The 14,236-nt window shown below is 41.3% G+C and overlaps 1 protein-coding gene across 1 annotated transcript in view; it reads right to left on the bottom strand.

Annotated features, from left to right (window-relative positions):
- The window catches only part of LOC126458629 (cytochrome P450 9e2-like), a 100,115-nt gene that overhangs the window by 38,540 nt on the left and 47,339 nt on the right, over nucleotides 1-14,236 (bottom strand). The window contains exons 4-6 of the mRNA XM_050095798.1: nucleotides 13,383-13,591; nucleotides 12,649-12,841; nucleotides 5,110-5,331 (exon numbers count right to left, since the gene is read on the bottom strand). Coding sequence (XP_049951755.1) covers nucleotides 5,110-5,331; nucleotides 12,649-12,841; nucleotides 13,383-13,591 — 624 coding nt within the window. The remainder of the gene's footprint in view (nucleotides 1-5,109; nucleotides 5,332-12,648; nucleotides 12,842-13,382; nucleotides 13,592-14,236) is intronic.

Below are 14,236 nucleotides of genomic sequence, written 5' to 3'. Positions count from 1 at the left end.
GTGCGAAATTGGAAACATAGCAAGTGGAAAGCGTGTATAACATATTTTGAGGGTGTAAACAGCATATGTCATGCCACAAGGGGAAACACCAAGTGGAAAACATTAAACTATAATGAGCAAGATTAATGACAGTGATATATTGTGATGTGTCTGAATCTGTACACATGTCAGCTGCTATTGTCCTTAAGTACAGACATTAATTTCTGATTATTATGAGGTTTCATGAGGAAACTCGAATCGAGTGAGATTTAACTAGGATGTGTTACAGCCATATGCAAATTTTTTCTTTCTTTTCACCTTCTATCTGTGTAACCTAGATTATATGTATTACATTTCCTCTTGCCTGCACAGTGAGATGGTTTGAGTGATTACTAGTGTCTAGTGTACATAGGTTGTGCTATCCAAAAGTTTTCATTTAAAAGTTTCTTACTACTCCTGTTTAATGATTGCTACTATTTTTTGTACCATTCCCTTAGTAACTAAATATAACTTACAGGACATCCATATTTTTTTTCTTCTTAATAGCCTATGTGTTTATTATGTCATATACAACATCGTTCGGAGGAAGGAAATGGCAAACCACCTCCACTAGGACCTTGCCTAGTAAGGCAGCGCGGGTTTCCCGCGTCGCTCCCCTATGCTCTGTATGGGACTCATCATCATCATCATCATCATAGAACATCGTAACGTCTACTGTAGTAGAAACAGACTAAGGCTAAGTTGAATAGGCATTGCTAGAGCAACACTGAGAGCGCCAATAAACTGTTTCATCTATGACAGTTTTTTTGTACCATTCATTTAGTAACTAAATTTAACTTAAAGGACATCAATATAATTTTTCTTCTTAATAGCCTATGTGTTTATTTTGTCATATAGAACATCGTAATGTCTACTGTAGTAGTAACAGACTAAGGCTAAGTTGAATAGGCATTGCTGGGGCAACACTGAGAGCGCCATATAACTGTTTAATGTACGACAATGGACGGATTACCATGAGGCGAGAGTGGCGAGCTGATGACTATACTCCACATCTGCCGGCTGGCACAGCATCAATGCTACATTCACTCCCGACCCCTTTCATTGCAAAGAACGCTCACTTGTGATGCAGTGTTGTGAGTAGTGAAATAATAATTTTTTCTTTTCCCTGGATTTTGACAGCCTAGTGCTGATGGAGGTTCTTCATTGTTTGCCTGATAGTGTCACCAACGATATTGTCTACCAAGAGTAGCAGTGAATGCATGTATTTTTCTACTACTTTTTTTTTATCTCTTTCTTTCAGTCACCTATCTGTCATATCTAACCTATTGTATTTGTAAAAGTTTCTAATTCAGGGACTTAATTTTTGTGTCTTATTGTATTAGCTACTTGATGATCCACTCTATTGTAACTGTGTTTTGCTATACAGGTTGCACTGTAGGTAGGGTTCTTTTATTATGTAAAATTTTGCATATTTGACAACTGTTCTTTATGTTTCCATGATTATGTGTAACTCATGTCTTGTCCACAATGTGATAATGGTATATAACTGTTGGATGGGGCAGTATACACACCCCCTCCCCCTCACATCATCTCTGTAACCACCTGCAGTAGAGAATTTTCTATATTTCGATATTCTCTTCGGCAATTCGAAAACCTTATCGTGCGGGAATGTAATCGTATTGTCATATCGCTGGCTTAGTTGTGGAGTATCTTTGCGGGCAGCCACATCTCTCGAGTCGAAAGCGAGACACGAAACTGTTATGTTGTGTAGTGTGTAGCTCTGCATGTGAGATGCATTGTTAGTATGGAAGTTGAAGTGTTGCTACAAGTGTTACTACAGTAAAGTGATAAAATAAGTAAATGATTCAGAGGAATGTGCATCAAGAAATAATTTAAAATGAGCAGTGCTGCTGATAATGTATTTGTGTATCCTCCCGTTGCATGTCGTACCGTACAGTATCAATCACCTGCGCCATGTTCGGTCTCTCAGAATGAACTAAAGTGAATCAGGAAAAATTAGTTACCACAAAAGAGTACAAACAAGTGCGAGTGCCTTGTAGCGAGCGTGAGGGCGTGCGCTCGATCATCGCGTTTCCACATTATCAACAATCAACCGCGCCATGATGGTTGTGTGCACACTCGTACAAGTGAGAACTGAGAAGTGAAAAATTAACTTTACGAACAGTGTTATATCATTATTAGTGACAAGGAGGACTATTACCAGACATCTGTATGTGTGACGAGTGTAAGAACTGTCGTTCAATCATTCGACTTCCGCGTCATCAACAATCACCCGTGTCGTGTCGATTACACGTACATTCGTCCGAATGGTATTTTGGACTGTTAATCATCAGTAAACAGTGCAACCTGTGGTTTCCATATCGTCTCATAATATAGATATTCATACCAGACATAGGACAGTGTTGTGTTTTAACATTGAGTGGCTCTCCTAAACCTGCTTGCATATTTCGATAGATAATTTCAGGCAAGCCAATAGCAGTGTGGAGCAGGACAATACGATCACCGCAGGAGTATCAGGTACGTGGTGTGGACAGGACGCATGGTCACGAAACGAGAAGTCAGTATAAAGTACACCACCCATTCGTACTCCCAGGCGGGTTACAACTTGGTGCCAGCCATTATACCAGAAGAGTTGATCTACATAACGAGCTCATCTACATCTACATCTATATCTACATGGATACTCTGGAAATCACATTTAAGTGCCTGGCAGAGGGGTCATCGAACCACCTTCACAATTCTCTTTTATTCCAATCTCATTTAGCGCGTGGAAAGTGTGGTGTCACCGCCAGAGACCACACTTGCTAGGTGGTAGCCTTTAAATCGGCTGCGGTCCACTAGTATACGTCGGACCCGCGGGTCGCCACTATCAGTGATTGCAGACCGAGCACCGCCACACGGCAGGTCTAGAGAGACTTCCTAGCACTCGCCCCAGTTGTACAGCCGACTTTGCTAGCGATGGTTCACTGACAAATTACGCTCTCATTTGCCGAGACGATAGTTAGCATAGCCTTCAGCTACGTCATTTGCTACGACCTAGCAAGGCACCATATGCAGTTACTATTGATATTGTGATGCATGTACCGTCAGACCGATGTTTGCCAATTATGGATTAAAGTTAAGTATTCCAGAAGCTACGTACTTTTTTTACTAGACTTAACTCCTTTAACTGTTCCAGACCTCACGCCAGCCTGCGTGAGCTTAAACGTGTGCCTTTCGGCTATCTCATAGTGGCTTGGCTGTCTTGCCAAGTCACAACAGAAAGAATGAACACCTATATCTTTCACTATGAACTCTGATTTTCCTTATTTTATCTTGGTGATCGTTCCTCCCTATGTAGGTCAGTGTCAATAAAATATTTTCACATTTGGAGGAGAAAGTTGGTAATTGGAGTTTCGTGAGAAGATTCCGTCGCAACGAAAAATGCCTTTCTTTTAATGATGTCCATCCCAAATCCTCATTTCTGTGACATTCTCTCCCATATTTCGCGATAATACTAAACGTGCTCCATTTCATTGAACTTTTTCTATGTACTCCATCAGTCCTATCTGGTAAGGATCCCACACTGTACAGCAGTATTCTAAAAGAAGATGGACAGGCATAGTGTAGGCAGTCTCCTTAGTAGGTCTGTTACATTTTCTAAGTGTCCTGCCAATAAAACACATTCTTTGGTTAGCCTCCCTCACAACATTTTCTATGTGTTCCTTCCAATTTAAGTTGTTCACAGTTGTAATACCTAGGTATTTAGTTGAATTTACGGCTTTCAGATTAGACTGATTTATCATGTAACCGAAGTTTAACGGGTTCCTTTTAGCACTCTTGAGGATGATCTCACACTTTTCGTTATTTAAGGTCAACTGCCACCTTTCGCACCTTTCCAATATTTCTTCTAAATCATTTTGCAGTTTGTTTTGATCTTTTGATGACTTCATTAGTCGTTAACGACAGCGTTATCTGCAAACATCCAAAGACGGTTGCTCAGATTGTCTCCCAAATCGTTTGTATAGATAAGGAACAGCAAAAGGCCTATAACACTACTTGGGGAACACCAGAAATCACTTCTGTTTTACTCGATGACTTTCTGTCAATTATTACGAACTGTGACCTCTCTGACAAGAAATCACAGATCCAGTCACATAACTGAGATGATATTCCATAAGCACGCAATTTCACTACGAGCCTCTTGTATTGTACAGTGTCAAATGCCTTCTGGAAATCCAGAAATACGGAATCGATCTGAAATCCCTTGTCAATAGCACTCAGCACTTCATGTGAATAAAGAACTATATATGGACACAATAAATGAAGCGATCAGGAAGCGGTCGACGAAATTACATAATAAAGTAGACCAGTTGAGTGTCTCAATGTTTCTTAGACGAATATGAGGTCAGACACTGCTCATTCCCATAGCACCATTATAAAGTACCCCGATCATTAGTGTAGTGAAAATATGAGCTACTTCATTAGCTCAAGGTGTCTTACGCACCAACACAAAGTTCCTGATAAGTTAACCCCAAATGTTCAGAAATAAATAAAATAAACACTCATCCCCACTTGACGCCAAGAAACATGGATTAAAAAACAATAAAGGGTATGTATGGGTGCATCCCTATCCCCACATGACAAGAAAAAAAAATTGTTAAATGTGAGACACACACACACACACACACATATATATATATCATTTAAATAATATAAATAACAATTGTAATATGTATGCTTAATGTTGTTCACTAATGTGTCTTTGGTATTACTTTGCAGACTTTTGAAACTGGCCTTATGGGGAAAGCTGGCAAATGAAATACTTTATATCCACAGTGCATTAAAGGAATGAAACTGACAGCCTACGGTGGTGAAAATGGTTCCATCACTTTGACAAATGACAATAAAACACACTGTATAGGACCGTTGTTCAGGATCTTTCTTTGCCTGAGCTTAAACTGTTTATGCCAGAGAATTATGTGGAATAGCTACTCAGGAAACAGCCACTTCCTGACAATTGTTGGTATCGCACATAACGGAAGTTTCTACTCGGTCTGTTACAATTAACAGCAGTAAGATGCGACCTTGTGCTGTAATCTATATTAACTCCACTGATGTGGGACTCACCAGAGAGCACCATGTCGAGGTACTGGCAGCCAAGGACCTGCTCATAGCTGGGCTGGCCGCCGCTCTTCTGCATCAGGTCGTCCACCTCTCTCTGCAGCCGCTGCTGCACGTCCTCGTTCGTGGCCAGCAGGTAGCTGCAGAACGTCAGCAGTGTCGACACAGTGTCGAAGCCGGCGATGAAAAATATGAGCGCCTGCGCCGTGATATCATCATCAGTGAGGTCTGCAATAAGGTGAAATGCAGAGTGCAGAATACTGTGTGCTGAAGAAAAAACGAAGTACCTAAAATGACTCTGCTGCCTGGCTTGACATGTTATTAATTTATACACATTGTCCGTCTGAGAGAGACTGTGTTCATGGTAGTTAATAAAACGCAATATGTCGGCGAGCCATATTTACCTTCCGAGTGACACTCTAGTGCGGTGTGGGTGATGTATGTTAGTTCCGTTGTAAAGTGCAGTTCTTAACAACCAATGGAATACCATTAAAGATAAGCCAAACACATAAACACGAGTTAGTAAATTACTCAGAACATTCTAAATGTTTGGACTTACAAGCTGATTACGATCTGAAACGGGATGTTTGTGTTCCTCTTCAGTACAGAACTGGAAACAGATAAATTAGTATGAACTCTGTTGTGTGTCTTTATACGCATCAATGTTTGATGACATAATAATGCTAGGTAGCTTGTACTTTATGAAAGAATAAATTTTCTGATAAAGTGTACAAATAATTAACCATTTTATTTGCATCTTAATTACAAATATAGTCACCAAATGCATCCGAATTTGAAAATGTTAACAATGAGTCTAAGTACAACAACTCTTCCCCCAAATCTCTGTGTGACTTGTCTCACTCTAGCTGTAAGCCATTAATTCCTTAAACCATGAATATTCCATTTATCCGATACGTTTCTAGAACTGCACAGCTTTATATACGTCAGTGTTAAGGAGATGTTGGGTGAAGTTTAGAATTCGTTTTTTATATAAGCTTTATTTTTATCGAAATTATCATACATGCATCCTTTTATAATTTTTTATCTTATAACAAATTAGAAATGATGGCTGAACAGCCTGGTTCACGAGAAGCATTGTATAGACTCGAGGCTATTTTTGAAACCTATAAAATAGAAACTTCTTACATTAGAATGAATCTGCGGGGCCATCACGATGGGATTGTAGCTATTTGAGAAACACATAAGTTTCTTGGCATGTTTTTTTTTTTAATTGAAATGTATAAAAATATTTAAAATTCGAATAGAAAATGCTCACGCCATAACTCCTAAATTTAATTATCTTTAGTTAAAGAAGTGAAATGAATCGATTAATGTGTTGGGGCTCTAGAATGCTTCGCATCAAAAAGTGTTGTTTCGAGAAAAATGCGTTTAAATTTGAGAGTAACAAAAAAAAGTTGTTTCAAAAATCATGGTGAATCTGCAATACCAAGGCCATAGAGTCATCTTCTTCCTCAAACATGCTCTGATGCTGAATTTGGTGCTGTATTTGTTTCAGTCCGAGCTATTTTAACAAAGTGAGGCATTCCTTGCTCCGCGACTGCCGCGCGTTTCCTCAGAGAACTCCGCGAAGTTTTTACACTACGTCCCTATGAGATTCCTAAAACGTTCGTGGTCTTAAGCATAGGCGAATAACCATCGCTGAATATAGCTGCAGTTATATATGCTGCTATGTCAACAGCTTCTGCCCCATGGTAGAATGTTTCGGTACAAGTTTCCAAATGCACGCACTGAAGCTCTTGTTGACATATGGCGTATTGATACCGGTGCATCTTTTAAGGAAATATTCATTGGACAAAAATTTGTGTACTAATCGAATCTTTTCTTGAACTAATTCATCGAACACTTGCAGCTGCCAATATTTTGCTCGGTGCGCGGTTTCGTTCAACTTCCTGTAACTTGTAGAATACTTTCACGACAAAAAATTCCTTTTGCAGGCATAATGTATACACTTCGATGCAAATTATGTAAAAACAGTTCCATGTTTTCATCGGTCTCGACCGGAATCTCCCCATGTCTCTCTTTGCACTAGGCAGATTTTCTTAGAGAACTACCTGGGTATTACTGGTTATGGTACAGCATGCAATTTCCTCATAGATAACTGCATCACATGTGAAAAGCCTGATTGCAACTGATACTGCCCGCAGAACCATCAGTTTGCAACATTAATATAAAATTTGGATGCTACGTCAATGTCGAAGGTGACTATTCAACCAGGATATCATGCTGTGTCCATCCAATCACAAACCTGGTCAGATGTCCCACAGGAACTCTATTTATTTAGAAGTTGAAATGTACTGGACCATGAAATTTTCTGAAGGCAAGAAATATCGTTCAGTCATGTTTCCTTTGGTCATAGCACTGAGCTTACGATGTACGAAGAGCATGACTAGAGTCTGGCATGATCAGTGTCTCCAGAACCCATGGCTGTCTTCATGAAAGCCTGATGCATCAGAATATTTGAACTCAGAACATATCCTACAATGATGCTAGGTTTACGTACGCTCTGTTATGAGTACCCATTACTAGTGTGTGAAGCGTCTACGAGAACGTGCTATGAGAACCATTACAGTTTTTAAATAAAACAAACGTTGTGTGATCTTAGGATTACCTGGCGAATTAACTGTTTGCACTGTTCTTGGGTCTCCAGCCGGGTACAGTCGTTTTCAAACCACGATATTTCGACAGCGTACCTTGCCGTCATCTTCAGGTGATACCTGCAGACTGAGCGTCTCTGCTGAATCTCCTCCCCTTTATACTCTGATCGCTCCCCACCCCATCCCCCGCGTCAGGCCGCAAGCGGCGCTGCGTGGAGTGGTGGTGGGGAGGGGCGAGCTGCTGGCTGCTGGATGCGAACTGTGGACCATCAGATGTCCTGCGGCCTTCGTCGGGCGCGGAAGTCGCTTTGGGTTGGCGTTGTGCTTTTAGTTGGCTGAGTGCTGGGTACCAGGCTTTGCTGAGGTTGAACCTGGCGTCTCTGTTGATCAGCCCATCACCTACACGTATTTCAATCGCCTCCTTCAGAACACAGTCCCAAAAAAGACGAGGCCTGCCGTAAAACTTCCGTCTTCGCGTACTCCATAGTATCTCCAGTATCCATGTAATGCTCTGCAACCGCAGATTTTGTAGGCTGCTTCAGTTCAGTGTGCCTTCTGTGTTCCTGGCATCTTTCTTCGATTGTCGGTACAGTTTGCCCGACGTATGCCTTACCACATTTACACGGAATACGGTAAACACCCGGTTTGCGGAGCCCCAGGTCATCTTTTACTGTACCTAGCAAGGCACGCGTTTTCTTAGGTAGGCGGAAGACACATTTGATGTTTCACCGAGCCAGAATTCTGCCGATTTTGTTGGATACCTTGCCGGCGTAAGGCAGGTACGCCATTGTCTTCTCGTCCTCTTCGTTCTCTCTCTGCTGGGCTAGTGCATTCTGCCTGGAAGCACATCTAATTTGACTCTCGTTATATCGGTTCTTCTTGAAAACGTCCTTAAGGTGGTTAAGTTCTCTTTGTTGGCTTTCCTCATCCGATATTGCGTGGGCCCTGTGAACCAGTGTTCGCAGTACACCCTCAGGCTGTGAAGGATGATGGCAGCTGGTAGCGTGGAGATACAGATCTGTGTGGGTTTCTTTCCTGTATACACTGTGTCCCCAAGTGCTATCCGCTTTGCGCTTGACTAGAACGTCCAGAAAATGGAGTTCACCATTCTCTTCCACCTCCATGGTGAATTTGATATTAGGATGCAGAGAATTCAGATCTACATGACTACTCTGCAATTCACATTTAAGTGCTTGGCAGAGGGTTCGTCGAACCACGATCATACTATCTCTCTACCATTCCACTCCCGAACAGCGCGCGGGAAAAACGAACACCTAAACATTTCTGTTCGAGCTCTGATTTCTCTTATTTTATTTTGATGATCATTCCTACCTATGTAGGTTGGGCTCAACAAAATATTTTCGCATTCGGAAGAGAAAGTTGGTGACTGAAATTTCGTAAATAGATCTCGCCGCGACGAAAAACGTCTTTGCTGTAATGACTTCCATCCCAATTCGCGTATCATATCTGCCACACTCTCTCCCCTACTACGTGACAATACAAAACGAGCTGCCCGTTTTTGCACCCTTTCGATGTCCTCCTCGATGAGAAACTCTTGAAGTTTTTCTCTTCCATGCAGGTATATCACGAATGTGTCATCAACGTATCTGTTAAAGCACATAGGCTTCAATGCTGCAGTTTCCAGTGCTTCCTCTTCGAAGTCCTGCATAAACAAGTTTGCTACCACTGGTGACAGGGGACACCCCAGGGCAACAACCTCAACCCAAAGCGACTTCCACGCCCGATGAAGCCCACAGGACATCTGACGGTCCACAGTTCGCATCCATCAGCCAGCAGCCCGCCCCTCTCCACCACCACTCTACGCAGCGCCGCGTGCGGCATGACGCGGAGAAAGGGGTGGGGAGTGATCAGAGTATAAAGGGAAGGAGATTCAGCAGAGATGCTTAGTCTGCAGGTATCACCTGAAGATGGCGGCAAGGTGTGCTGTCGAAGTATCGTGCTTTGAAAACGACTGCACCCAGCTGGAGACCCGAGAACAGTACAAACAAAACAAACATTATTAACATTCCACATCTTCATTGTTAATGTCTACATATTTATGGCTCCAAATTGTAATGTATAACACGGCGGTGTATAAAGTAACTATGTCAGTAAGTAGGAAACAGCATGTTGTAATCGAGTTTTGAATCTGAAGAGCTCGTCAACACAAGTAGCACGCCTCCTTCAGCATGACAATGCTGGACCACACATGAGCGCTGCGACATCTGCTACAATCCAGTGCGTTGAGGTCACGTGGGTTCACTTGTCATCGACCATCCCTCCTACAGCCCCGACTTGGCCGCATCCGATTTTTATCTGTTTCCAAAACTTAAAGAACGCCTTCGAGAACTTCCTTCCTGGAAGAAATGTGTTCGTGGCCAAGGTGAGTGTGTTGAGAAATAAATATGTAGATATGAAGAATAAAGATATACGATGTTAATAACCACTGTTTTACTTAAAAAACCTTTAAAAGTTTCCACATTAAGAAATGCGGAGGGATTATTTTCCAGCCCGCCCTCGTATATTACTAACCGATTAAATCGGTTCATGGTTCATGGTTCGCGGTTTATGGAGCTTATTTCATGTTTCGCAGTCCCCCAGTTGAAGGTTGCATACATGTAGATTCCAAGGACAAAATTTCGTACAATTATTGACCGAATTTAAAAATTTAAAATGTTGTCGTCATCTACTCATTAAGAAGTATAACATTATGTTGTAGGTTAGAGACAGTGTACAAATATTACAGTTGGAAACTGTACGTCTGTCTCTAGGCAACGTAGCTCATAGGTGCAAATTACCCAGACTGTATTTATCCAGTATTTGAGGATGGGAAGACTTAGCGATTTTCACCAAATGCTAATCATAATTTCAAATCTTTTCTGAACCTATCCTCACTTACATGCTTAATGTCAATTATTGAACACATCAACTGATTTGTCAAGCAATTAGACTTTTGAAGCTGTTTTATACGTAGGAGTTCACGTCTTTAAAGAATCGGAGGTTCTACTGGTAGGGTATTGACATATTTAGTTCTTAGGTCAGCTTACAATTCTTTCTCTGATGGTACGATGGGCGATCATTTTTGTGATCGATTTTAGGCCATTATTATTATTATTATTATGTGTGATTAGATCCTGTTGGATAACGCAAAGCTTCTTCATTCTTTTTCCTTTTTTTCTACACTACTTTCATTTTTTCTGCATGGGCTCTCTGTCCATTATGTTGCTGGTTTCTTCGGAGCTTCGTTCTCTGACTTAACTTCCCATCTGTCAGCTTTCTGCTTAAATACCTTTCTGTCCAAAATATCTGAATAATTTATCTGAGCTTTTTGTAGGTCCTTTTTGACCTCTTGTAGCCAGGGTATGATTTTATATCCTTCTATGTATTTAAGAATTTTGTGCATAAGTCTTGTTTTCGGAAGCCTGGAGACGTGTCCATAAAATTTTAATCGCCTTTTTCTAATGTCTGCTGCAAGGTTGGACAATTTCTCAGTAGTTTGATGAGATTGTAATCTATAGGCTTCTTCTGTTTGCTTTGTCCCTAGTACCTTAATGTTTTTTCTTTTGTTTCTTTGTTTTTTTTTAGGTAACCTTTTACGTGGACCTTCAGTGTTTCACTGGCATACAGGACTTCAGGTTTTAGTACTGTATTATGGTGCCTAATTTTAGTGTTTTTGGACAAGAATTTTTTTATAGTACACCTTGAAGATTTTTCCGTAGGCTCTCTTTAGTTTTTGGAGGCGAATGTCTTGTGCTAAATTCTCTCGCCCCGTAAGTTCAAGGACTTCACCTAAGCATTTAAAATATGAGACTGTATTGATATGATCATATTTTGTAGTCAAGTTTTGGGTGTCAGTTTTTGAGCTGATGGACTCAGATGTTAGGAAAAATATTTGCAGAGCAACTTTCTCTGCCCATTCCTGATGGGTTTCAACCTGTTCAATTGCTACTAGCTCATAATCCACTAGTAAGGCTAAGTTGTCAGCAAAAGCTAAACATGATATTCTTAAAAATGGTTTTTTACTTCAGTCTTTGATCACAATATAAAGTCCTTTGACGATGACTGGTTTCAGTCAGTAATGACCATCTTCAGATCTGTTCTTCACCATGTCCTAATGTGATAAAGCCATAATGGCATCGTCAAAACTTACGAATACTCTCAGCAAAGCATCGTCACGTAGAACTGGCCAGTTGCCAAATGAAATTCTGATGTCATCCTTGACTCGCCCCATTTGTATAGGTTTCCAGCAGTTTTTATTCTGCAATTCCTTTTCCCATTCGCGGATGACCTTGTCCAAGGCAAGGCTGAATAAGAGAGGAGACACACCGTCACCTTGTCGGACGGCAGTTTCGATCAAGATGGGCTCCGATATTTCACCCGTGAATTTCACCTTGGAGGTAGTATCGGTCAGTGTTTCTTTGACGAGGTTAAGGGTGTTTGGATCTAACCCTTGTTCTTCTAGAATACCAAAAAGTGCTTGTCTGTCAGCTGGGTTGTATGCCTTTCTAAAGCCAACAAACGTGCAAAGTATTGGGCTGTTTCTGACTGCTTTGTATTTCAGCACGGTCTTTAGGCCATTATGGTATTTAGTAATCCTTATATGCCCAGAACGTAAAGAAACACCCAAACAAATCATTAAACATAATGCTTAAACAGACTTGTTTCATAGTTACGTGAGGCAACATGGAAGTGTTCCCTGAAACATGAAATTAACATCTGTACGTATCACTTACACAAACGCCAACGAATGTCAGTCACAACATTCGGGTTCAAACTAATGTCTATGCACTTAGTACTAATTTCTAACTAGCGCAAAATGGTTTTGTGTGCTTCGAACAAGCTTAAGTTTCTTTCGAATAGGGAACATCGATTCGTCAAGATAAGGCAGATGTGTAAGGAAGTGACGAGGACGCTGGAACGCTCTACTCACGTCGTCTTTTGCCGTCGGTGGTGCCGTTAGCCTCCCCTTCTTCTGGCGCCAGTTCACCTCGGCGGGCCTGCATCATGAGGTGGATCATATCGTGGCGCACGATCCCCTGCTCCTCTCGCGTTTTAATAGTCTCGGTCAACATTGTCCTGAAGAACTCCACTGCTTTCATGTTGATGAACTGTGCACCTATTAACTGTCGCATGCAAAAATAAATAAATAAATAGATCATATGAAACAATACCGTTCTAGAGATCTTTTCAAGTCTCAAACATTACATGCAGACTGAAACGAAGAATGAAAAACTTGTATCAAGGCTGGGATGTGATCTCCTGCTGGCTAGGCAGATGCGCCAACCACTACACCGCCCTGGCACAGTGGCTTCACAACACTGCACGGACAACTGCAGCACGTCTGCCTCCTCAGTCCAACTTCCCAGTCACGTCTCAGCCCACTTGGTATTCTCCCCTAAGCTAGAAAATCGTTGCAGAGGCTCTCTAACAGTACAGGAATAGCACCTCAACATCGGACAAAACCCAAGAACAGATGCCAGGGTGATGTAAAGGTTTAGCGCATCTGTCTAGCCAACAGGGGCCCCGGGAATGAATACTGGCCTTGGTACAAATTCTTATTCGTCGCTTCAAGCTGCATATACAGAAAATAAATAAACACAATCACAAGGAATACAAGTAGTCATATACAATTAAATTAGGAACAACTTAATGTGCATAACATACCTGCATAAGCCTTGGCACTAGCATGTATCCAATTACCGTTCCCGATTTGATTGTTGTCAGCTCACGGCCCGTTGTATAGAATGTGTTGTTTGGTTCTGCCAAGGAGTCCACCTTTACTCCAAATGCAGTCGTCGCAATGACATCATTGGTCACGCGTGTGAATAGGTCCTTCATTTCCAGTGTCAATACCCGATTTCCTCCAGAAGAAACTGCAACATAATTACATACCGAATCACTAACTTTCTTCCCTAATTTATGTAGTTAGATGGGTGCCGTAACTTGCGACTGAGTCCCAGGTCTGACTTGACAGTGTCGAATGAAATTATAGGTTAAGATAATACGAAAACTTATTATAGCTAATTGAAGAAAAGGGGTAAGAATCGTAAGTGTGAATTTTCCCGTCAAATGTTCCTGGTATTTCACAGGCGTCGAGACGTAGTGCAGGAGATCACTCGACCATGGCTGCCCTTTTATTGTCGAGGGAACCAAACACAGTAGCAATAAGGATTAACCCGCTTTATATAATAAACAGATTATACCTCCAAGTGTGACAAAAATGTGTCGACTATTTTGTCCTATTGCAAATAACATTTACTCGCTGACGACCCTCAGTTATACCTAAGTGCAAAATCGACAAACCTGAGCACAGCTGTCCAGAACGTAAATGCTTACTTACTTGCTTCATAAGAATGGGTGCAGAATATGAGTGTAACCATCTAAAACGCAAGCAGTCTTAGTCACTCAAAAAGGCTCCAAGAATCTGTTCCACACTTAATCCGAAACAGCTCAGAAATACGCGTTTCTTTTTCTGAAAAGAATTTGGGGATAATTCTGAACCTTCACTTAGACAGGGC

The sequence above is a fragment of the Schistocerca serialis genome, chromosome 2 (genome assembly GCF_023864345.2).
Source record: "Schistocerca serialis cubense isolate TAMUIC-IGC-003099 chromosome 2, iqSchSeri2.2, whole genome shotgun sequence".
Lineage (NCBI taxonomy): Eukaryota > Metazoa > Arthropoda > Insecta > Orthoptera > Acrididae > Schistocerca > Schistocerca serialis.
The sequence above is the reverse complement of the archived record's forward strand: the minus strand, read 5'-3'. Positions and strand labels throughout refer to the sequence as shown.